The sequence below is a fragment of the Struthio camelus genome, chromosome 20 (assembly GCF_040807025.1).
Source record: "Struthio camelus isolate bStrCam1 chromosome 20, bStrCam1.hap1, whole genome shotgun sequence".
NCBI lineage: Eukaryota > Metazoa > Chordata > Aves > Struthioniformes > Struthionidae > Struthio > Struthio camelus.
Genome location: NC_090961.1, coordinates 2,285,259 through 2,310,828, shown reverse-complemented (window position 1 = coordinate 2,310,828; position 25,570 = coordinate 2,285,259). Strand labels below are relative to the sequence as shown.

General features: G+C 38.5%; 1 protein-coding gene across 6 annotated transcripts in view; it reads left to right on the top strand.

The window, feature by feature from the left end:
- The window catches only part of RABGAP1 (RAB GTPase activating protein 1), a 79,246-nt gene that overhangs the window by 5,374 nt on the left and 48,302 nt on the right, over positions 1-25,570 (top strand). For 5 of the 6 annotated variants that reach the window (XR_011135623.1, XM_068914629.1, XM_068914631.1 and 2 more), the window contains exons 2-12: positions 1,209-1,410; positions 8,584-8,818; positions 9,378-9,582; positions 10,236-10,410; positions 10,811-10,968; positions 13,963-14,073; positions 15,216-15,282; positions 16,844-16,946; positions 18,162-18,331; positions 21,044-21,218; positions 23,493-23,586. Coding sequence is in view for 5 of the 6 variants with exons in the window: in XM_068914629.1 (XP_068770730.1) it covers positions 1,261-1,410; positions 8,584-8,818; positions 9,378-9,582; positions 10,236-10,410; positions 10,811-10,968; positions 13,963-14,073; positions 15,216-15,282; positions 16,844-16,946; positions 18,162-18,331; positions 21,044-21,218; positions 23,493-23,586 (1,643 nt within the window). In the remaining variant the exon portion in view is untranslated. The remainder of the gene's footprint in view (positions 1-1,208; positions 1,411-8,583; positions 8,819-9,377; positions 9,583-10,235; positions 10,411-10,810; positions 10,969-13,962; positions 14,074-15,215; positions 15,283-16,843; positions 16,947-18,161; positions 18,332-21,043; positions 21,219-23,492; positions 23,587-25,570) is intronic. The other variant, XM_068914633.1, reaches the window with a different exon arrangement.

Genomic DNA, 25,570 nt, shown 5'->3' with positions numbered 1-25,570 from the left:
GCCTCCCTCAGTTGTGCCAGTGTAACATGTTTTAGGGCCATGAAGAGACTTGATCAGGAAAGAATCGGATTTAAAAATAACCTGAGGGGAAAAAAGATTGTTGATCTCCTGGCAGGTTTTCAAGTCATATTGGTGGCTGTGGAGGAGAAAGATATTGACAGAAATAAAAACAGGCTTTGCTGTTTTCAGCTACATTGTTCTTGGTTCGGAGGGGAATGTGATGAGCTGTGCTTGTGGATGTGGCAGGTTTCTTCATTGCTTGGCAGCTCTGTTGGGAGCCAGACTGGGACAGTGCTCCACCGAATGGGAGGCATGCTTGAGGCCGAAAAGCGTCCAGGCTTGGTCACGCTTCAGAGTATGCGAAGACCTGAGCCGTTGTGATAGTGGTAAAATGGGGATTCTGAGAAATTTAATCAGCCATTTTTATCATGACATTCTGCTTTGAGCCAGTGATTCTGAGAATCGTTGCTGTAGAGTTCAAGGTGTGCAGCTGAACTTCACCTTTTGTTCCTTTCTTCAAATGTGTCTCAGTGCCAGTTCCAGCTTTTTTAAATCCTCTGTTGGCTCTGACTCTCAGTACAGATCCAACCTACGCTGTTCCTCCTGCTTCCTGGAAGTCTTTTCTTTTATTGTTCTGTACAGTACAGAAGATCCAGCATAGATACATGCAGAATACTGCATGTCCCAAGGTTTTACAGTGTCTTTAGCCCAAAATATCAAGAATTAGATCTAACTATTATTATTTGGGGAAAGAGAATGTGACGACAGCATAGTAATCAGTGTGCTCTGATATCTACAAAATTAATTTTTGCATGAGCATAGATGAAGGCGGACACGTTATCTGAATGAATAAATGAACTTTATAGTTCTGATCCTAATATAAGTCCTTTTACACCAGGCATGGCATGTGTTCTGAGGGCCTGCTTTGGGTAGAACGGTGTCTGACATAATCATGAAATACTGAAAAAGGATGTATTGACTTCCCATGTGTGAGCTGTGGAAACCAGTGCTTAACAAGTAGTGTGTTTCATAGCAAAATCAAAACAGGACCATGGATGAGCACTAACAGAGGAGTTGATGCGTGGTTATGCTGTCAGATGTGTTACTTCTTATTTATTTTTTTAATAGTCAGGAGGTTTCAGAAAACAAACATTTGAGCTTTTTAGCATGAAGTTTATGTAAGTATTTTTATGATTTTTGTTTTTCAGGAGTTTATAAAATATTTAATCTCATTCATGAGTCGAACTTCCTTTTTAAGTCATGGATGACAAGGCTTCTGTTGGAAAAATCAGTGTCTCTTCAGACTCGGTATCCACTCTTAACAGTGAAGATTTTGTCTTGGTTTCCAGGCAAGGGGATGAAACACCATCTACAAATAATGGTAGTGATGATGAAAAAACAGGACTGAAGGTAAGACTCAATAACTTGAGTTTGTTCTCTGTTCTTCTAAACCAGACTAACCGTAGAAGAGCTTAAAGAGGGACTTCTTTATTGTGGAAAACTTGACAGCAGAGAGAACTTATTCAGGAGTCGATTTTGCCAGTAGTTTCTGCATTACTTTTGCTGATGTCAAAGGTGATAATTAGGTTTTGAATAAGAGCTCTCTCCATCACTGCCTGTGGATTTTTTTTTCCACTTGCTCAATTCTTCACAAAGTGCTTAGGATGAAACAGACTGTGACTGTCAAAAACTTGCAACTGTGACTTCATCACAGCTTTCAGGTAGAAACCAGTATTAACATATACTTGACTTCAATGAATCCGTTAATTCAATTGTACGTTAAAGATTTCCCCAATGTGAAGTGTTCTCTTTAAGAAATGTAGAGTACAGTTATAACTAACAACTTGGCATGGATCTGAGAATACAAGCCTGTGTGAGTAGGCTTGTGTGAATTGGAAGGGCATTGTCATCTTCTCACTTTCGATAGTGCTATTCTGGAGAGAGTCTGGAGAGAGGCCCTTGTTACTTTTTTTTTTTTTTTTTTGGCTACCTACAGAAAACCTTTCATCTGATTCCCTTTTTAGCAGTCTTTAAGTAAAATGACACAAATACAGTGGTCACTCCAAATTCTGTCATTTTAACGTGTTGAAAACGGAATCTTTCCTATAGCTGACTCAGGTTAGTGTGTTCTTTGTGGGAGATGGGAAGAGAGATTCCACCATCAAAAGAGACTGAGATCTCCAGTCAGATCTACATCTTCAAAATCACATTTTCAAAGATGATAAGAAATCATGTGTTCTTTCTGCTGGACTGGATATTTGTCTTTTCCTTAGCTGCTGTTGGAACAGAGACTTTACTGAACACTTATTGATGCCTTTACTCATCTTTCTTTTACCTCCAATTGCTTTGTTTGTTATTCTTGCATTGCTTTGATACCTGAACAAGATACACCATTATAGCAGATATTTTCTTCTACACAAGACTCTTAGCGCTAAATCTGATAGTCAGGAGTCTCCAGATCTTTGTTTAATCTGGCAAAAAAGTTGACTTCACTTTTATTGCAATTGCAGAAGATTGGTACTTCACGTCACAGGAGGATAGTCTAATTTGAAATTTGGATTATTCTTGAATAATCAGCTTGATGTTCTGTAAAACCTACTGAAAGACTGGAACCTCATGTTTATCCTTCTAGAATCTGTATACCAGCAGCTTTAAATACTTAAGAGTTCAGAATACTTTACATAGTGGTTCTTACCTTCTGTACCTTGCTACTTATCTTTTCCTCCTGTTTACTTCCAAAGTGCTTTACGAAATACTATCTACAGGTATGCTCTCTCTTGCTGAGGGAAGAACTTCATCACTGCTACTTCCTAATCATCAACGATTATAAAATAAAGCTATGCTGTTCCCTGACTTAGCACTGAATGTCACAGAACTTTTGCAGGTCTTAAAGATAAGCATCTTCATGAATTTGGTGCCAAGACTGTGCACAGTCCTTGAACAAAGTGATTCACCTTGAGCCTTTCTGTATTCCATCGCTTGAGAGTATGTGCTGTTTCTTTATTCACTGCCATCTGAATGATTAATGGAAACGCTGCACTTCAGATAAACAATCAGCACCCAGTCTGCAATCTCTTATACAGGAGTTTCCTTTTAACCTCGCTCCTTCTGCTTAAGGAGGTAAAAACTGTTAATGATAGAACTGGAGGATTTTTTTTAGGTGTCCTTAGGGACAGCAATCGTCTTCTGGTAATAATCTACAGAAAAAGAGAGAGACTACACTAGGATACAACTCTGTTGTTGATGTCTCTTTTTAGCTTGCAGCTAGTCATTCAGTAACCAATTGCACTGTATTGTTACACTGTCTCTGTGAGTGGGTAAGTGGAGTTGTGAAGGTTGTCAGAGGTATGTTAAAATATGGTCACAGCAGCATCTGAAAGTGTCCAAGTAGTATAAGGAAAATAATTTGACAGTACAAAATGAGAACCAGGGTTATGCATTTCACAGGGATAAATGATGAGAAGAGTTTTTTCTGGGAGGAGGAATTGCTTTGCTACAAACTGTTTAACTTAGTTATTTATATATATCAAAACCTATTTGTTATGATATACCCACCAAGGAAAGCAGAAAATAAGCTTCGGATCAAATTTGAGCAAAAGTCCTTCGCTGGTGTTCTGTTTAACTCTAAAAAAGCAGTTTGTGGATCTTAAGGCACTGCCTAAGCACAATCTGAGGATGGCGCTGGAAGTTTAGGCTTATGTTTGCTGAATGTCGTAGGTTGTGAAAACTGTAGATTAGATCCAGGGCTCTCATTTTGAATTCTTTGGTATGCTGTAGTCCTAAGTAATAGAGCTCTGGACTGAACTAATGCACACTTTTATTTTTGTTCTTTCTCGAGTCCAGACAGATAAAAAATGGCCCAGGCCTTTATTCAGAAGAAATATTTTTCTTCTCTTGGTCATAATTCATAAATATTTTTTTCTTTTTGTCTATGCTGCAATACACAATGCATACATTTTACAAGGGGATTGTCACTGATTCTTTTCCAGAAATACCATTTGTTAGCTATTTCTACTTTCCAGTATTTCTTCTGTGTCTGCCAGTTAGGCTGAGCTGGATTTATGCAGGTCCCGTTTCTGGAGCACACTGTAGAACAGGTGTTCTCTGAATACGCTGTATACCGGGACCTCAGACAGCAGAAGCCAGCAACACAGGCATAACAGAATAAGCTGCAGTTTTAATAAATCTCCCATGATGTTGTAAATATGGTTTTAAAGAAGGCTACAAACTATTTAAAAGTTAAGTAAAATTGGTTTTCAGTTTTGTGAAGACCGGAGGAAACAATGATTAGACTAAATTTTTTTTTTTTTTTGTCTCTATCAAATAAACCTACGTGAAGGCATTTATTAACGTACCTTCCCTTCTGCCCTTAGTTCTCTTGCAATCGTCATGCTGCTTCTTACTGTTTTCTTTCTTTATTTTTATTTTTTGGTGCTGCAGCAAAGTTTCAAAAAGTTTACATCTTAACGTTCAATATTTCTGCAATGTAGTCAATTTACGTGGTAAATTAAGAAGACTTTTTGGTTGACATGCATTTGGTCTCAGTTTGTATTTTTGGTCTTGTTCCTTGGGCAGCTGGTTCGTTGCACTTACTCTGTTAGGACTGTGGGAACAGCAACAGAGATCCTCCAGTCCGGAAGTGTATTTGATATTCCTCTCTGAATTCTCTTTTGAGGGCAGTCTGGAAGAAGAAGGAAGGCTATATGTAGAGGGATTTTTTAAAATTACTTTTTAAATAAGGATTTTGGTTATGAATTTTTAGAACGTTTGCTAGGCAAGACACTGTCCTATAGGCTGTGCTGCTGTGGACTTTGCAAGCATATTTTCATGTTATTTCTGTCTACTTATCTTTGAGTTTGTTAAGGCGATTAAATCTAGATTTACCTTGCTTCTTAAAATACATGCAAACAGGCAATGGTTTTGCTTGTCTTTATGTAAAAATTAAATATTTCTTTGGATTCGGGCAATACTTTCAAACTGTCTCCTGTTGCTCTTAGGTAATGTTCCATTTTATGTAAATCCTCCCTCCATTTCCCCCATTGTAGTGTGTGTGTGTGTGTGTGGTTTTTGGGTTTTTTGTTTTGTTTGTTTGTTGTTTTTTTTTAACATGCCTGTCTGCTCTGCTGTCACACTGTAAAGAAAGTGGACTTGTGTTTTACCCGTTCCTACTACTTTTAGGAACTTCTTTTATCTTAATCACTGTCATCTGTCAGCAAATGCATTTGATATGCAGATTTTTGCCACAATGAATTTTAACTTCAAATTTCATAGAAAACAGGTCCTGTAAAATGGAAGTTACTTCAGTATTTTTAATATACAGGCTTTAATGGGGGCTGCTAGGATATTACAATTGATTCATTATATCTTGTTGCAAAATGTGTAAACTGTGTACAATAAAATAACATGTGGCATCTTCCAACATCATCTTTGAGGAAAACCTGAATAAGTCTGGGTAATAAACTTTATTCTCAAAGGGATTATGCCTTTGATAACCTCATGCCTGAGCAAGATTGCTTCTGTGAGGAATCATGCAAATGAATTTTAGCATGATGCAACGGGAAGATGCGAATCTGTGGATTCTTGTAACTAGCTGCAGGTTATTGAAGCTTCTGTGGACGTACAGCTGAGTAAGTTACTCTGTTCTATTCCTGGCAGGTGATACCAGATAGCACATGAATATGTTTTCATCCGCACTAGAAAAGTAGTTTCTATTTGAACATGATTTTCTAGACCATAAACCGCTCCAAGTGTTTTTTTTCCCTCATTTGGATTCTGCAGTGTAACAGTCACTAGATCTTTTGTCCCTCCTGCCTCTAGGTTTGTGTGTACTTGCTGATTTCTCCGTTATCTGTGAATTTCACTTTTTGTGTACAAAGAATGGGGATGTGCAACGTCTCTTATCTTACTGTGTGAACCCTAGGTCATGCATTTTTGTTCTTTGTTAATATTCTCATATATTAAACTGTTATTTTTCACAAGAAAACTAATTTGCAATTTACACCTTTAATGCAAACTAGATAGAGACTACCAATTCAGATAATTATTTTGGCAGTAGGGGGTCTGAGTATGACAGAGAGAGAAGACAGCAGGTAAACTTGATGGGTTGTTTTTTTGTTTTTTTTTTTTACTTTTCCCCCTGAACTGAGAGGTTTGTGTTTGGAGATGGGATGGAAATGATCATATGTCAGAATTCTGACCCAACAGAGAAACCTCTAAATAATCTCACTGTAACTCTAATCCTGAGACATGCCCAATGGAAATGCACATACAAATATTTAAGTGACATCTGATTTTACTTTCAGAGTATATTTCAGTTATTTCATGAATTGTAAGGCTCTTCAGCGTGTATGAAAGTGTTCTTCTACCTGTTCCAGAGTTATTTGAGCAGTCTTAAGTGGACTTCAGGTTGCCTTATTTAGTGCTTAAATGCAAAAATCTTGCCCGTTGCTTCAGATACTTTAAAGATGGTTTAATGGTCTACTCTGAGATACTGGTCGTGAGGCAGATGAAATTTGTCCCAATGCTGAGATTGTGCTGTGGGCAAGTTTGTCTGCTCTAGGTTCTTCCTACTGTTTTTAACCACTTCCTTTTTTTACTATCTTGTTTCCAAGAGTAAAGAAAGAACAACCATTTTCTTTAAATAAGATTTCTTTTAGAGTTTTTTTTTTTTTTTAAAGGAACTGGAGTAGTTGCACAATTTAGTTTTTGTTAGCTTGTGTATAGCATCTTAAATCAGTAAGCCTGCAGAAATGAGAAGGCTATAGAAATAAATAAACGTTCATAGGGAAGAGATGGGGTGCCAACAATAATAACTGGCAGCCAGCAACTGAAGTATTGGAACTCAGGTATGTTTCTGTCAGTGCCATCTCGTAAAACGCTTCCATAAACTCCATTTCCATGCTTAGTCTCTAAATTGTGTAAAGCATCAGTCACTTCCCTGTTCGTTGCAGAGGAATGAGCAAAGAATTTCCTTAGATGCAATATCTAAGAGTTTTCTGACATATTTTGAAACACTACAGGAACACGGTAGTACAGGACACTACTGGTATGACTTGTCTTTCGTCTATGTCACTTTGTTCCACAAGTACGTGCTTCCAGTTAGACAGGCTGTAATAGCACCTGCTTCTAGCCAGGCGGAGGGCTGTGCTCAGAGGATGGCTATTCATTTCAGGTTAAAAGGGGCCTCTGGAGGTCTCTAGTCCAACCTCCTACCTCAAGCAGGGTCAGCTGTGAGGTCAGACCAGGTTGTTCAGACTGTGATCTAGTTGGGCCTTGACAACCTCCAAGGATGGAGAGCGCAGTGCACAACCTCATCCAGTACTTGACTGTCCTCGTGGTAAATACATTTCTCCTGATATCCAGTTGGAACCTCTCTTGTTTCAATGTATGCTTTTGCCTCTCATCTTCCTGCCGTGCTCCACTGTGAAGAGCCTGGCTCTGTCATCTTGATGAAGTTCTTGTAGATATGGAAGGTTACTGTTAGGTCCTGTGAAGCCCTCTCTTCTGGGCTCATTGAGGCTGGAGCTCTCTTAGCCTCTCCTCGTAGTGCAAGTGCTCCAGCTGTCTGACCATCTCGGTGGCCTTCTGCTGAACTTGTTTCAGTTTCTTGATGTCTTTCTTGTGCTGGGGGATCCAAAACTGGATGCAGCATTCTAGCTGTGGTTTAATGGGTGCTGAGCAGAGAAGGGTAATCACTTCCCTTGATCTGCCAGCTATGCTCCTGTTAATATTGCCCGTGTTGCTCTGTAAGGGCAGAACCTCCTATATCTAGATTGTCTTCTGTTTCTTTGCACAAAGATTGAACCACTGTGTCCAGTATGTGACTAGAGAACACCACAGCCAGGTTGTCTTTGTGTTTGGGAGTCAGAAGGAGAATTCTAGTTTCTCTGTCCCCAGGTTAGGTACACTTGACTCATCCCTGCATATAGCCTACAACTTTTCAGAATTTTTTTTAGATAATTGTAAAGCAATAAATGTTATCTCCATCTTCTTTCTGGCCTAGGACCTGATTTTTACACCACTGCGTTGCTGGGAGCTTTCTTGTGGACTTCCACGCGTGCAAAATCAGGCTGTAGATGAGTTTAAGAAATAAAACAACAGTACCTCTTCTCAGCATGATAGCATAATCCTGTTCCATATTCTTCTTTTCCTATGAAATATTGCTATCTTGCCCACGAGCCATGTAGCATATTTCATTATATTTGGCACTTCCTGATACTCTTCTGAGATTAATTGTAGACCACTGTACTGTGGACCTCTGAGTTTCTTGTGTCATAAGCTAGTTTACGGATTCTGTAATCATAGACTAGTTTTAAAGTAATCTCTTAATTTTTCCCAGCACTAGAGAATTCCTGCTTTGAGCACCCTTTGTTAGGTTTGTTAAAGTACAGGGGATATAATCTGAACTGATGAGCATTTGCACATTGCAGTTTGTGTTAAGATTACGGTTGTAACTAGGTTAAATTTGTTAACTACTGTTTTGATTGGCAGAAGAAGCCCTATGACAGACTTTCTCTATGCATGAGGGTTTTGTCTTCATTTGAACAGTCTCTTTTGTGTCCCAACTTTGTTTGTGGCTCTTAGATTGTGGGGAATGGAAGCGAACAGGAGCTGCAGAAGGAACTTGAGGACGTGCTGATGGATCCACCCATAGAAGATCAATCAAGTGACCGGGAGCATGGAGAAGAAGTTAGGACTGATGGAGATGGGGAAGAACCTGTTGTCCTTGAGGCTTCAGCATCCTCTACCGTTAACCCAGTGTCGGTGGCAGGACTCCAGAAACCAGAAATGAGTTTGCCAGTCAAACCATCGCAGGGAGGTTAGAAAAAAATGGGGAATACCTGGTGGTATCTTCTCAGCTAGCTTTATCTGGGGAAAGGAAGAGTAATTTAGGTGCAGGTGCGTCTACCTTCCTTTCCCCATTTTTCCTACTCTCATCACCTAGAACAGTAAACTGCAGGTTATGTGATGTGAGAGTTACCATATGCTGAGCTATCCTCTCTTCTGAAAACACTTGCTATTAGCCTTGAGCTGTGTATTCTGCAGAAATAAATGGTTACTTGCCTAGCTGTATAAAATGTTAGTCTGTTTAGCTTATCTGTGCATCTTATTTCAGTAGTGAAAATTGGTGCGCTTTTAATTAGCTCATGCCACGGGACATTTATAAATCTGTAGAGTGTGGATAGCTGTGTTGCTCTCTGCTGTCAGGAACTCACTTTCAGGTAGGGTTTTTCTGTAGTATTTTGACCTGATCTGTCTTTTTGTAACATATTTCTTAGTCACTAACAGTATGATAAAGTGACTAATGCATTCTATAATAATTTATTTATGTATACTTTGTCTTGCTTCTTATGTTGTAACTTTGTGTCTTACCCTAGACTGTGAGGATTTGAGCCCTTTTACACCTCTGACAGATGAGGACAGTGTGGTGTTTAGCAAGCTCACCTACTTAGGCTGTGCCTCAGTGAACGCTCCCCGGAGTGAAGTGGAAGCCCTCAGAATGATGTCCATCTTACGAAGTCAGTGCCAGATTTCTTTAGATGTGACTCTGTCAGTGCCTAATGTCTCTGAAGGAACAGTGAGGTACGAAGCTCCTTCAGCTGTGCCCTGTGACTTTGTGTATTTAATCTTATTTCCTCCTAGTCAAGGAGGAGATAACCCCCAGTTTATTGGGAGGCAGGGGATGGGGGGGACGGAACATAAGCAAGTTGGGATTTCTTCTAGTGGAAGAAATGAGTCTAAGGAGGTCTGAGAAAAGTGATGATTTGAATTTGTTTGCCAAAGGCATTTCATGCCCAAGGATCGGTATCAAATATTGTTATGATGTTGTGTGCCCGAAATGCAATAGTGGGAACAGCCTGAAATGTATTCGTTTTTTAGGGCTGGAAAATGGCTGTTGTGCAGCTACTGGGAGTCTGAGAATTGCTAGCCTAAATATTCTTCCATTGCTGTATGTTAGTGTAGCAGTTTGAAGGTTAAGCCCTGAAAACTGTGAGGAAATCATTGGTGAAAGTGTGTTGCGTTGTACGTTTTTATATTCTTCAATGTAAATATAATTATTCTGTTCAAGCTTTGTAGTAAATGATAATCAGGGGTTAGTGTCTTTGTAGCGTACTCTCTCCAGTAGCTATGAAGTCTTTCAGGCTTGCAAGTTAATAGCTAGCTGAAGTAATTCTCCTAAAGTTGCAAACTCTTTTTTTTTTTTTTTTCCTCTCTCTCTTTCTCTCTTTTAACAGACTCTTAGATCCTCAAACAAACACAGAAATAGCAAATTATCCAATCTATAAAATCCTTTTCTGTGTACGAGGGCATGATGGAACCCCTGAAAGCGATTGCTTTGCTTTCACTGAAAGCCACTACAATGCAGAACTCTTCAGGATTCACGTCTTCCGATGTGAAATCCAAGAGGCTGTAAGTTGATTTTTTTTTTGTTTGTTTGTTTTCCTCCCCCCCACCCCCCAATGGTAACTACATCTTAAATGTAAGGGTTATTACTGAGCTAGAACTGAGATTACTTCTGGATTAAAAATGATGTGGTTATTTCAGGCACTTTGGGAGTAATCTGCTTTGTCATTATTGGCTTTTTTTACACTAGGTTAAGAAAATTATAGAAATCTTGCTGTGAAATAATGCGGATTTAATAGTTTATCCTTTAAAGAAGCATATAAGAATACTTAATTAGATGTTAGAACCACAGTCATTTTTACAGTTACTTCTCATTCTATTTAGTGAAAATGCAGGTAGCTTTTCAGCTCTTGCATCCTCTATACCCATACCTTTCTGATCTTTCTTTGGTGTCATGTAAATGCAGGTGAGCCGAATACTCTACAGCTTTGCCACTGCCTTCCGTCGTTCTGCCAAACAAACTCCGCTCTCAGCCATTGCCACCCCACAGACTCCAGACAGTGATATTTTCACCTTCTCTGTGTCACTGGAAATCAAAGAAGATGACGGGAAAGGTTATTTCAGGTATAGATTCTTCATTTGCTGTATAGAGCATCGGTTTCTGTTGTTGGAAGGTGAGTGAATGGAGAGTGTGGGTCTGAGATGTTCCTAGACTGCCCTTTCGAAAGTTTCCTATTCTAGTTTAAACAAATCACTCATGAGTGATGTCTCTCTGAACTCTTCTGTCTTGTTCACTGAATTGAATCTGATGCTGCCTGCCAATTGCTTTTTCTATTTTTTATTCCTCTTTTGTCTTTAAAATCTTTTCTGTGCAATGCAGCTTAAATCATGCTCACCTGAACCACTATTGAAGCTGAAAATGCAACATAGTGACTCTGTGCACAATCCTGGTAGGAAAGCATTTATGGCCAGGATTCCAAAGGTTCTGTGGACGTGTGTATGCTACAGGAGGCGCAAGGGTGCATATTTTCAATAAAGTCTCATAAGAGAAGACGGAAAACGTGCAACGGTGAAAAATGGAATTTTCCAAATCATTTGGCTGATCCCTAAAGACAGATTATTCTCCAGAGAAGTATTAGGCAGATCCTGCTTGTCAAAGGACACGTTTACTATTCAGGATGTAGTATAGGACTATTACCACTTTGTCAATCGAAAGCTTGATGATCAAGATCTCAGACTTATTCCCACATTGTTATTCTGAAACTGTATAAAAACGTGGTTGTCCATAATGTATTCTTTGTATTCAGAGGTCTGTCTCTGTACAAAACCTGATGCGAGAAAGCAACAACATAATAATGAATTTTTGATCAGCAAATCTTTAGATTTTAATGTTAAATATTATTTAGAACAGTTTCTTAAAATATTTGATTACTTAAGGTCATAGGAAAGGGGTTTGTTTAGAGGCAGAAGCAGGATCATAGAAGACTGCTTTGCGTTTTAACTTTGGTCTTTAGGTTTGCTTTTGCTCTGTGAATGGGATAAATTCAGTTAACTCTATTAAATATGCTGGACAGAAGTAATTCTCTGGGAAGTTTGAAAGCGGAATCAAATAGCAAAAATAATACACTCTGGGCTTTTTCCTCTTTACATAATAATGTTTTGGAGTTACTGGAGCTGTATAGTCCAAACTGAAATCTTGCAGTGCTGCCCAGGGAAACTAAATGTCTTGAATGACATTGCCCATGTAGACCTGCAGTCACTCTCATCCTAGCGAAACCCAGCTTTCCTTATTCCCGCCACATCTTTGCAACTTTTAGCTACGTTATGCATTCCAAAAATATGAATGCCTAATCCCTCATCCTTATCCATTTCCTCATGATTTCTTAGAGTTGATCTCTGCTCTATTGAGAGCAGAAAAGAAGGCAGAATTCAAATCTGTTATCAAAGGTCACCAATATTAATTATCCTTGGTGCTGTGATCTATTACATTGAAATACTAAGCTATTCATCTGTACCTTATCAGCATCAGAAAAGCTATATGAACAGAGCTTGCCCCGTCTCTAAAACATTTGTGTTCTCTGTCCCAGTTCTCCAAATTCAGTTAATCTTTTCCCCATTTTTTCCTGAGCCAGGCGTTATTAGAAAGCGGTGGTAGTGGTGTGCATGGGGGTGTTAGGGCAGCTTTTCACACTGTGTCAGGTAGCGCTGTTTTCCTGTTATATCTAATAATGGAGAACCTTGGTTTCTAAAAGGCGGTCTTTAGCTTTTGCTAAAAGCTTTGCACGTGGATTGCACATTGAACCTCAGCCTTTGCTATGGACATGTACCTAAAGATCTTTTCGGCCACAAAAATGTGGTTGCATTAGGGTGGAAGAGCGCAATTGTTTAAAAACCATGTACCTACTCTATACAAAGTGAAGAAAAGAAGGTTTTGTCTTGGACTATGCAGAATCCTAGCTAACCTGTACGTACTGTACAGATCAAGCTTCAGTTCAAATAGCTAGCTTTAGCAGTTTGACACTAACCTGTGTTTAACCCTTGAAGTGCAGACCCCTACTGACGTAGAAGTTAAGAGAACACTTTTGCATGCGCAGTCTCTGATCTTAGTCTTTAACGTACCTGACCTTGTCTTACCTCATCTACCTCCATTTGTCACCCTGGGTCACTGGTAACGCAGTTCTGTCGTACTGAGAACACGAGATCTAACTGCATGCACTGGCTGCAAGGATGTGAATCTGCTGTCCTGCCGCAGCACATGGAACTGCTGCTGACAGTTAAAGGTAGTTTGCAGTTCCGTGGCCTGGGTAAGCAACTGCTGTCAGGAAATAAACCCAAATTTTGTTGGAGGTGTTAAACTGTGGTTTATACTGCACAGCCCGTTTTGCCAAACCCAGAGGTTGAGAAGGTCTGAAATAAAATAAAGATAATTTTTATATCCAAGGGGAAAGTGAGCAAGTGGATTCTGATTTTCTTTTAAATCATCTAGCAATCTGATTTGTCCAGGATTTACTGCTCTGGCACTGTTCAAAAGGGACTATTGATGCTGAAACTTCAGCATCTATATTGACATTGAAGTATGATTCTAGGTTTTCCCACCAAAGCACGCTCTCTCAGCTTTGGGCAGCATTTAGGAGAAGATGCCCTCTCCAGAGGGAAGAAAAAAAAATCCTCAGTCTAAAGATTGGTGCATCCTTTTGTCTTGTTGTCTTATCATGTGCTCCAGTGGTCACCTGCCTTGTGAAAGAAAGTGGTGCACAGTTTCTCATGAGTAATTGCTCAAAAAATATTTGCGTGTTATGTAGGGAATCAGTATTTAGAAACTTTCTTCAACTGCTGCTGGAAGTCTCACAAGAATAAGCCTCAGAGTATGAAAATACAGTAGTGTTTATTTTGAAAACTAAGTGTCCTTGGTTTTCGCCTAATTGTGATAAAATACCATCACCTAATTATGTTGCCATTTCTTTCATGTTACTAATTGCAGTGTGCAAGGAAGAAAGGTCTTGAGTGCTTTTGTATAAGAAGCTGACTTCACCGAATGTCTGATGCTGTTTTTGATACATGCAAGGAATACAGATAAATGACGCTCTGAGTTTTTTTTCCTTCCCTGGTAAATAACAGTGCAGTTCCCAAAGACAAGGACAGGCAATGCTTTAAACTCCGCCAAGGGATTGATAAGAAGATAGTGATTTACGTTCAACAGACCACTAATAAAGAACTTGCTATTGAGAGGTAATTTAATAGATTTAAAAAAAATTCTTTATCTGTTTGATGTTTACTTATGGAGCTGTTTCTTCTGAGGCAGCAGATTAGTAATTGTTCTATGAATACTCCATTTATGTAATTTAACCCCACACCTCTCTGTTGGGTGGGATGTCGCAAAAGATCTGATTGAGACGTTCGGTATGTGTGTGTGGCGGGGAGGGGACAATCCAGGCTCAGTGAATTCTTGCACGGACCCGACTGTAGAATCAGTGCTTGTCTTCTGTAAGTGTCTATTTCCGAAGCTTCTTATAAAAACTTACTGCTTTTAGTTTAAATGGTCAATTTGTCTGAAATGCTAAGGCTATAATCAGTGATGGAGTTAATTTCGGATATTGCTTTCCTCTCATTTCTGTTGCATCTGAGAGTATGCCTTGAATCTGCTGTGATATAGAATTCCAGAATATGAAATGTCTGTGTAGGAAAGGGGAGAGTTAAGACTTCAAATATCTCACTGCTTAGAAATAAACTTAAAATTTTTGACTACTGATAGAGTTCAGTGCTGCTTATACTACACAGACAAGATACAGCTTCCGCCAGCCTTTGTAGTCTGAAATGAAATACAGGAACTTGAGGCAGTGTGGTAAACCAGAGGATGGAGTGGAATATACCTCTGTGGGCCAAAAGTCTCTGAGAAGTAAAATCATAAAGACAGGTCCCTGTGCTTCATTTGGAATTTCTTGGTTCTCATCTGTATGAGAGGGTAAATAATATGCAAATCTGTCTCCCAAAAAAGGCAGGGGTGGGAGAGGGAGAAGAATACGGGAAACTTCATCCTACCTGCAGAATATGGAACGCATGTTAGTTGTGTGTGTTTTATACTGTTCTGGCAAATGAAGATAACTAAACAACTTTCTGACTACTGTAGGCAGGGTAAAATCATACTGTAAGCATGCTGATGAAATCTTGCTTGACATTGTTAGTATTGGCTTGACGTCGTTTTGCCTGATGTGCTTCATGCGATTTCAGATATCAGAATTTGTTGATTTGTTCTAGTATTCGTGGGCTGCTTGTGATGTATGTCAAGGAGTATTTGAACAGAGAATGCTGATAGTTTGTTTATGAGTAGTAAGTCTAAGTTTTGCAGGTTAATTTGTTGCCTCCTTTTGCAGATGTTTTGGCCTCCTCCTTAGCCGTGGGAAAGATGTTCGGAGTGGTGACATGCACCTTTTAGATTTGGTAAGGTGTTTTTTTTTTTATTAGCAAAATTCAGTAATTACGATTGTGTGTGATCTCAGAACAGATAGAGAAGGTTTAGATGCTTGTGCATACTTGTTAATGTGGGTTGATGCTGTAGCTTATGCTCTTGAGTGGTGCCCTGGGGAACTGGGTTGAATCCTTGCCTCTGCTACGAGAGTTATGATGTGACATGATGCTTGGGCAAGGGATTGGCCCAATTTTGCACAGCCAGGCATGACTGCTCTCATTTAGGGGACTGGAATAAGACATATGGAGCCTTATTTTCAGAAGTGCTGTACCTTGAGCGTATAACGTGTTGCAGCATACTTATCACTGTGTAAAATGAGGCCTAGACTGCTTTAGAGATATCACTGAGAATTGCTGGGCACTTTATTTTTGTGATTCAGTTTTCCATCTGTGAAATCGTCTGACTTCACTGGTGTATTGTGAAAATAAACTTGTTCATGTTAATGAAAACATACTTGTTGCAGTAGCGAGTACATGAAACGGTCCAGTGGTCCAATAGAGCAGTAGTGAGTACATGAATGATTTTACTTGCTGGACAATAAGAAGCCTGCTAAAAAATAAAGTGGGTTGGGTAATAGATACACTGAATACTGAGGATAAAACAAAACTTTGACTTGTTTCTCGGTAGCTGAATAACATGTATTTTGTATGCTGCGTGAAGCTGGATCTCAACAAAAGTCTGAGACCATATAAAAAATATGTCATAGTGGGTCTGCAGAAAAGAACTAAGTTGTAAGAACTGTGCTTTCTTGCACAACTCTATTTTTATTTTTTTATCCTTGTTTTTACAACATACTTCATAAAATAGCTACTTAGGATTAAATAGCACACAACTGGTTTATTAAAACATCACAGTGAAGTAGAAGGTATGTTAATGTAAAACACTTGCCAAGTTCACAAGTTCAGCAGCTTGTAAGGCAGTGTTCTGATGTAATTTATTTTCATGTATTAGAGGCAATGAACTACATCCCTTAAGTGCATGATCAAAGCCTTGTCTGTTCAAATGCTTTACCGTTCAGGTTACTGTTGTTCAGTGACTGCATGGTACAAAAGGAGGCCAGAATGACTGGATTGCCTTGAATTTTACAGGACAATTCTTAAAAAGTTAAAGTTTTGTTTTGTTTTTGTTCTTTAACAACAACAAAACTCCCAAACATTTGCAACTTGGAGTACTGTCCTTCTAGGTACTTGACTGTGATCTCACTTAGGCCTTTGTGATCTAAAAGTTGCTGTCGGATAGCCATCTCCAAAATGAGCTATTGATCTTTCTTCAGGTCTTGCTTGTTACATGTACATACACGTATAACAATTAATGTTAATTGGCTTTTTTATATTATCAGCCAGGAGATCAAAAATTGCGTGGGAACTCTTATTCTCAGAGTCATCTCTGTTATAGGACAATATAACGTAGACTTCAGATGTTTGCCCTTCTCTTGCTAGTGCAGCAGCTGTTTTATGGGGCTGAGACTTCATAATATACAGATTATATTTATTTATATAGTTTATAGCATATATATTATTACCCTGTTCACAGGAGTCCATGGGTAAAAGTTCTGATGGGAAATCATATGTGATCACTGGGAGCTGGAATCAAAAATCTCCACACTTCCAATTTGTAAATGAAGAAACACCGAAAGGTATGAACTTTGCCAGATTTTGTTCCTAGGCAGGGCAAGTAACTCGCCTAGTAGACATTGTGTCAATTCTTGCTTTTTAGGATGAATCCTGCAAAAAGACGTTTTTTCACTTTTCTTTTAGTAGCATGAACGTAATAAAATTTATATTGTGGGCCTCTGAATTCAATTGGTTTGGCATATGCTCTCAGAAACTAGGGCACCAGATGTAATGTAAAAGTCAATCCAACAGAAGGCTAGAAAAGAGATCCTGCATTTAGTAGTAACTCCTTGTAAGAATAACTGTATGTCCCAGCAGGTTATATAGACTGAGCACGGAGACAGGTTGCAGAGGCCTTGTCTTTCATTATACTTCTTCAGAATGCCATTGAGAATTGCACTAAATGACTACTGCAGCTTTCCTCTTTGCTTAGTTTGTGTGGCCAATTCAGATTTAAAAAAAAAAAAAAAAGGCATTCTTGTACCTATGAGAATGAAAGTAAAATATTCCAAATGTAATCTGAAAATAACTGATGCTGCATTGCTCTCTAGAGTCCTGAAACAGAGCTGTAATTACTGCAGCTGAATGATCATCATCTCAATCTGTTACTGCACTTATGTACCAAAGGTTGAGGAAATTCATGGGAATTGACAGGACAAAGACATCGCTTCTGGGGCGGATGACTTCTCCGGGTACAATCTGCTGCTAGGTGGAATGCTATCCTACCTAAAGGACACAATTTCTCATTTAGTACTGGAAGGGATCTCATAGGTCACTGAGTCCAGTTGCCTCCTTTTGGGGACGCATAGTGTATAATCCATTTTCTAAATCTTATAACTGAGATGATTATCTCAGTGTGTTTAATGTGGTGGAAATTAAATGTCATCTTAATAACTTAAATATAATTAAGAAAAAGTAAAATGTAATTAGGCCAGATGGCAAGAGATCTGCACTGTGGAGTTAAGTGTACAAATCAAATCATTGATCAGTGTTTAATGAAAGACTTATTTTGATACGTTTCAGTGTGAATTTGAAAGAGCGCTCTCTACTATGTAGTGCGTAGTGATCTTATTTTCTGGTTCCATGTGCTTGGAAACTGCTGGGCTTTGAGGTGTTGTTAGGCAAAAAAGGAATTCTATGGAAAACTTTATTTTTAATGTTTCTAGGAAAGAGATTAGAGTATTTTGTTTGGATGTTTCTTTTAATGCTAATAATATTGCCTTATTTTTTCTCTCTAGATAAAGTACTGTTCATGACTACTGCTGTGGATTTGGTGATAACTGAGGTTCAGGAACCTGTTAGATTCATTCTGGAGACTAAAGTCAGAGTTTGCTCACCTAATGAGAGATTATTCTGGCCCTTCAGCAAACGTAGCTCTACGGAAAACTTTTTCCTAAAACTGAAGCAGGTAACACTTCTGTTTGTTTTTTTCATCTACAGTTGATTTGGTATTTGTCGAGGTTGGTTTTCAGGTATAACAGTGGTATGGTTGATTATGCTGTTTGGAGACTGGAGGGGTAGGCTTATGGTATAATGTTGAATAAATACACGTGTTGAAGATGAATTTTAGTTACCAGGGCCTGTCCTGAAACTTCTCTGGTCCTACTGAGACCAGTGGAATGAATTGTGCCCTTTTATTGTACTGCAGGCGGGTGTCTGACTTCCTCTAACGTGAGGCTGTTTGCTGTATATGCATCATGCGTGTTTATTTTCCTCATCTTTCATTATGATGTTTTAGGTGGAGAAGCAGGTTAAAGTCTTGTTTTGAACAGAGGTGTGGGAACTCCAGGGGAGTATTTGCACCTATTCCTTTACCCTGGAGTTGACTGACTGGGAGAAGGTCAGAACTTCAGTGTAGTTGTTTCTCTCTGTGACTGGTAAAGCCTTTACTAATGTGATTTTTGGATTTCAGTGTTTTGCTCCTGAATCAAAGAGGTATGATAAATACTGTTCTATTCTAGGGAAAAAAAAAAATCTTTCATTATGGTAATTGTTGCTGATTGTCTAAACTTCCCATAAAGAACTGGCTGTCCTCATTTCAAAACAAATTTTGACAGTTCTGATGAGGCTGCAAAGTTATACGGAGGCTTAAGGATTTTTCAGACGAACCTTGAAATAAATAGAACCAAGGATTCATCTGCAATCTAGGGCTATGCCAAGGGTTGGTTTTCCCTTGGGGGAAAAATCCAACCAACCACAAAATCCCTAGAATTTGTTAAAAATTATTCTGTTTTTCCAACTTCCTTTTTACCCTAGCTGTTAAAAAGGAAAGAGATATTTCCATCTAGGATATTCATAATAACAATGCAAGGCAATAACCTATTCTCAGAATAAGCCTAGAAAGTTGAAGGTACAAATTACTAAGGAGGTAATGCATTTGAAGCAGCTGCTGTTCTCCTGTCTTAGAAATTATTGTTCTGCAATGAAAGTGCTGTTCAAAGGAATGGAAAGATACAAAAGCACGCAGCAATGCGGGCATGTGTGCTTTCTCAAGGCTTAGTAATTCTGGGTGGAGCCCAAGAAAGCAAGATTAAAGTCTTTCTGATTTCTTGATATTTCTTCTTTTTAAAGAGAGTTGGAATGAAATCGGAGGCTTCTCTGGGTTGTTTTTGCACTTGTCTTAAGGTGCTAGCGAATAGTGGCACTATTTCTGAGTGGTAGCAAAGATGGAGTTCAGTGAGAATTCTTTTTTACGTATGTCCTATTTTTTTTATGTAAAACTCTAAAATCTGCTAAATAGCTGTATAACTGTTTTGGACACAGTTATGAATAAACATTTTGGAAACTTTCCTTCAAAATACAAGGTGGAAAAAATCTTCATGGATGAGATCAGTCTTTTTATTTAGAGTATTTTTGAGGTGGAGCATAGAGATGTTGAACAGTTAAGGCTATTTAGCTATAAATATCTTGCTACCTCCAACAGGCGCCTTTTCTGCTTGGTAGTCTAAAGGAAGCTTATCTTGCTTAGCTAATTCTGTATCTTTTGTCTTACTAAATTCACATGCATTGTGCCTTATCTTAGCTAATTTTTTTTTTCTATAGGCCCTGTCAGGTTATCCAGCTTCCAGTGTTTACTAATGGAAGATTATCAAAATTCATAGTGGAAGCAACAAATGAAGTGTACTGCCTGATAAGCCTGGAAGGGAAACGTGTTTCTATAGAGGCATAGTTAGGCTATTAAAAACATAGCTGCGTAGAATTGGCTTATCTTACTTGGGCAATGTTTCTTTTTTTGGAAATGATGGAAACAGCAGGATTTTATTTTCTCAGATTACATTTAGTGATTTAGTCTTTTTATTTTAGTTCCTCTTAATATTAGATGTCCCAAAGGATAAAATTGAGCACAGCGAGTTTAGAGTATAATAATAAATTGTATTTCCCTCTTTTCATCACCTTTCCTTTTCTACTCTATTTTTCTTAATTTGTGGAGGAGGAAAAAAAGTTCAGTTTTTCTGAACTGTGTTAAAATTTTGGAACCACTTCACAAAGAAAAAGCTTCCTTTTAAAAGAAATAATGGAATGGTTTGATGGAATGGTTTCAGTGGCAATCAATGGTTTGATACCATTGAAAATTAAGGAGGAAATAAGACCACGTAGTAGACCTTGGGACCCAACAATTTGTGTGCCTGTGTTCATGTCAGCAATGTACACACAAATAGATGACTTGGAAGCATCACTAAAGACAATTACCGTAGTGGGAAAGTAAATATGAACAATTTCTATAAGAACTCTCCTTTTGCCCCCACCAGTATCCCTGGAAAGTTCAAGAGAGAAAACGGATTTAATTTTAGATGCATTCACAGCTTTGAAATCTATCCCATCTGTCTCCAGTCCATGTATGGTGGAAAAGATAAGCTTGCCTAAGTATGGCAGACCTGAACGATTCCATTCATTCTAGGTAGAATATACTTACTGTTTCTTTTAGGGCAGTAGGAATAGAAACTTTAAATCACAGAAGCACTTGCAGGCCTGAGCAATGCCTTGAGTGAATTGAACATTGTTCATTGTAGAACGTGATGAAAATTGTGTCTCTTTGTCAGCTCCCTGCTTCCAAAAAGAGAAGTAATCTGGATGCTCATAAAGCTTTTCTGAATAAAGTGGAACTTCTTATATTTCCCAGATAAAGCAGAAGGACAGAAAGAATAACTCAGACACGCTATATGAAGTTGTATGTCTGGAAAGTGAATCAGAAAGGGAGAGAAGAAAAACTACAGCAAGCCCCTCTCTTCGTCTGCCTCAGTCTGGGTCACAGGGCTCAATGATTCCTTCTCCTCCTGAGGATGATGAAGAGGAAGGTAAGATGTGGGTTGTGTGTTTTGTATATTTTGAAAGAAATGGAGTTCTTTGCCAGGGTAGTCAGTAAATAACATAGTTAATGAAACATGCTGAATCCTCTGAATCCTTTCCAATCAGAATCTGGCTTGCTGATGGGTGGTGGTGTGTGTGTGGTTTTTTTTCTTTTTCTTTTTTTTTTTTTCCCCTTGCTTTAATGCTGTGAGTGTTCGATAACCAGTACCCCTGCATTTCTGGGTCAGCCTCTCCCTTGCCTGACACTTCTGTGGTCTGTCTACGCTTTGTTCAACTCAGGCTTCGTGAAACCTTGAATGTGATATATCTCGAACAATGTGAAAAGAGGCTGATATAAATTGGGGGTTTATGTGCGATTTCTGCCCCTCCCTGAGCAGCTGTAAACAGATTTGAGAGTAAAAATGAGAAGCTGACATTAGTTGGAAATGTATGCAAGCAGCATGTTTTCATGAGAAGGAGAGTATAGACAACTGTAATACAGAAGAACTACACAAGGACCTGCTGAACTTGAAACTTAATGTATTTTCAGTATCTTTTTTCTGCTTTTTAAAAATCTCTTAACCCAAGCTATGAAGTAATTTTGCATCTGGCCCTTATGGCTTTGAGCTGAAATGATTTGAGTTTCTGGTTTTTGACTTTGCCGCTGGCCTTAGATGTGACCTTGGGCGAATTGTTTCGTTTCTGTGGCTTACTCTTCCCCCCCCCCCCTTTTTTTTTTTTTTAAATTAAACAAGAGGTGACTTGAAATTTAACTCCTTTGCAAAGAGTCTTCATTAGCAACTGTACCCACTATGCTAACCACAGTGGTATTCTTTCCTAGACAAGGAACATATGTATTTTATTTATAGTAGATACCACTTGCAACATTGCAAATGGGTGCTGGCAATTTCAGGTGTCAGCTGAGATAGCATAGATTTAATAAAAAAAAAATATTTCCTTGATAATGCAAAAGCAATGTTTGACTACTATATCAATGAAATATATAGCTTTTGTTTACAGTACCTGCTGTGAGTGTGTTTAAAGGAAAAAAAAAATCTAGAAGTACATCAGTTGTAGTATTGGTTTCAACTAAGGGATTTTCATGATTATGGTAACTACCCTTCCTCCCTCCCCAGCAAATTGAATGTACTTCATTCAAAAAGCTGTTTAATTTAAGCCAGGGAAGTTATCAAAAAGTACTAGCGTTCAAAGTGAAAGTACAAAAGAATTAATAAACAGTTCAGGTTGCAGCAAATGCTATGACACTATGACCTCTCACATTGTATTTCATAAAGGAAATAGAATTCTTTAGTCTTTTACTTGGATTATTGAGTTCAGGATGTTTAGGTTGCTGGCAGTTCCAATAAGGTATTTTCTGCTTGCTAATTTAGAAAAACTATTTTGTCAGTGATAGAAATGCAATGCAACTGTTGAGTGAAAGTGATGCAGTGCTTTTATTTCAGGGTAACACCTAAGCGAAGTTTTCATTGGTAATGTGTAGGTTAATACCTAACACTTCATGGACTCTTATGGGTCTGTGAGAGCATGGCAAGTCTGCAGCTGCTCTGTGAAAGTACATTGCTTCTACTGTGTTTTCAGCTTTTATAGTGTTGTAGCTTTTCAAATAGGGAAAGCTGTGCTCTTTGACAATTTTTGTGGTCTTCCAAAAGCTTGAGGTAGAAACATAGAATTACTTATGTTTCAAGGGACCTCTGGAGGTCTCTAATGATGCATCCCACTCAAAGTGGATCCAGCCAGATCAAGCTGTTCAGGGCCTTGTCCAGTTGTGTTTTGACAGTCTCCAGTAATGAAGTTTCCACAGCCTCTCTCGGCCCCTGTTTCAGTATTTAGTCTCCCTCGTGGTAAATTTTTTTCCTTATATTTAACCAGAACTTCACATGCTGCAGCTTGTCTTTTGCCTTTTGTCGCGTCACTGCACACCTTCAAAAAGAGTCTAATTCTAATTCTATACCTTTCCATTTAGTAACTGAAGACTTCCGGTAGCCTTCTCTTCTTAAGACTGAACACACTCAGCTCTCTCAATTTCTCCTCTTAACCTGCTGCATTGATGCTTTAGTTGTCTACTCTGTCTTGTTCTTGGTTGTTTTCTGAAGTACCTGGTGAGTTTTTAGTGCTTTGTTCAGCACACAGGCAGTGCCTTCACAAGCGATGAATTTCTTCTTCCCACACACTGATACAGTTAAGAGAGTAATGTTTAAATCTGCAGAGGTAGAAAAACGGTTGCTGATCCCGTAGTTTCTCCTTTGTTCTTGTATTGGCAGACAACGATGAACCTCTCTTGAGTGGTTCTGGAGATGTTTCCAAAGAGTGTGCAGAAAAAATTCTTGAGACATGGGGAGAGCTGCTGTCCAAATGGTAAGTGGCAAAATCACATTCTGAAAATCACAGTTCTCAGTATTCTCAGACTTTGCTCCTTCTACTTGGAGCTGTCGTTATTTCTGGAAGGCACTTGAGATGAGATTAGTATGGATTTAGTCCTCCTTGATCCCCCAGAATACCCCTTGTTCTCTGGCTTCACAGTGTCCGATTTCTTCAGGATGGCGTTCTAAGTATTTTCACTTTTGAGTACGTGTTTAAAAAAACATCTAGAAATTCACTTATGCTACTTGTTGCTGATGGCCATCTCTTAAAATAATGGTATTACTTTTCTGTATATTTTACTTTTTTTAAGAAAAATCTAACCTCCTAAGTAACGTAAAGAAAATGCGACTTTTGTTTTGTGTTTATTTTGCGTACATCACTTCCATTCTACTTTGTACCTCCTGTGGAGTTCACAGCCAGTTTTTCCTACAGCTGTTGTGTCTTAGTTACTGTGGCTGAAGAATATGGGAGATTTGTACTTGGATTGCAAAGATGCTTTTCTTCCCTTCAGCTAAAGGAAGATGGATCCAGAGCCTGCCAAAAAGGAAGTGCATGAGCTGTTCTATTTTTTTCATAGAAAATGCCAGCTTACTGAGAACAGTGTTTCTTGACAATCAAGTTGCTAATGCAACACCTGTTCTTCTTTCCTGAGGGAACTTTTAGTCATCTTGGAGTAGCCTGAGCAGCTCTAAGAAACTGATGCTGATTATTGCAAAATTCAGTATGGGTTGGGTTTTTTTTTGTTTTTTTTTTCTTCTTCCACAAAAGGGGCAGACAAGCCCAGCATCAGCAGATTGAGCTCCTGTATGCCTCATTTTGACTCTGGCTTTAGTTGCCTTCTGCTCCCTAATATTGAAGAGCAGGGCAAGGAGTATGCAGCGATCAGAGGTCTGAATGAAATATTAGCTCTAAGGAGCAGGACAACAGAGATCAGATTAAGCCACACGCACTGAAGTGACCTCTTAGCCAGGTTTCTCTTTAAGCTTATCACAATCAAGTATTAGTTTTATTTTTCTACACTTATTAAATACTTTTTCAAAAAGGTACTTTTGTTCCAGTTCGTTTCTAGGAAAGTGAACACCAGAAACTCAACGTTTGTGAGAAAGAAGGCTGTGGTATAATGATATATAATCCTGTTTCCCTCTCTCCCCCCTAGACTTTTAGAAACATCTTTAACAGATGAGCTCTACGCATCTGCTGCTATGAGAAAGTTTCTTTCAACTTGAATTTTTCTGTAACTCTTCCAGTGGCTGAAAGATAATTGAGCCACCTGACTGCCATTGAAAATGTTTTGGCAGCTCTAAGAGGATATGGAGTGCTTCTGTGCTAATGCTGGCAACAACAACTTTAATATGTGTTGAAGGGCTTTCCTTCTTAACAAAAAATGAGTGTTTGCAAGTAGTGATCCTTGAGCTTTTAACAATAAGAGGATTGAAAATTATAAAAATCAGAGTTCAGGTGGTTTCATGCTAGGTTTTTAGAATCCTATAATTAGATTTGTATGGCAATTAAATATGCATTGGTATTTTGTGATTTCTTAATAATATTTGGCTCATTTTTTAACTGGTGAGTCACACAATTTTCTCATTTCAAAATCAAATAGTTTTGAAAAAATCTAGTAGTCTGCTTTTAATTTACAGCCCAACAGTTCATGGTCATATTCATTAGAATTACTGTTATTCTGATCTCAGGCTAAGGCAAAGCAGTTTTATAGATCTTCACAAAGGATTTGTATGTTTATCTATAATTATTTTATATAAATAGTCATATAACATTTATATATCATCTGATAAATACAATAAATGTGAGATAAATGATATATACACAGAGAAGTATATACATGTATATATAGATATGTAAATATTATATTTATTGTGGTTGGTTGGGTTTAGAGAATAGATTTTCTTCTAAATTAAAAGTGCCTGGAGCTCTCGCTGCAGTGAGGTTCAGGTATGCATCTGTTCTAATGAAGAAGATT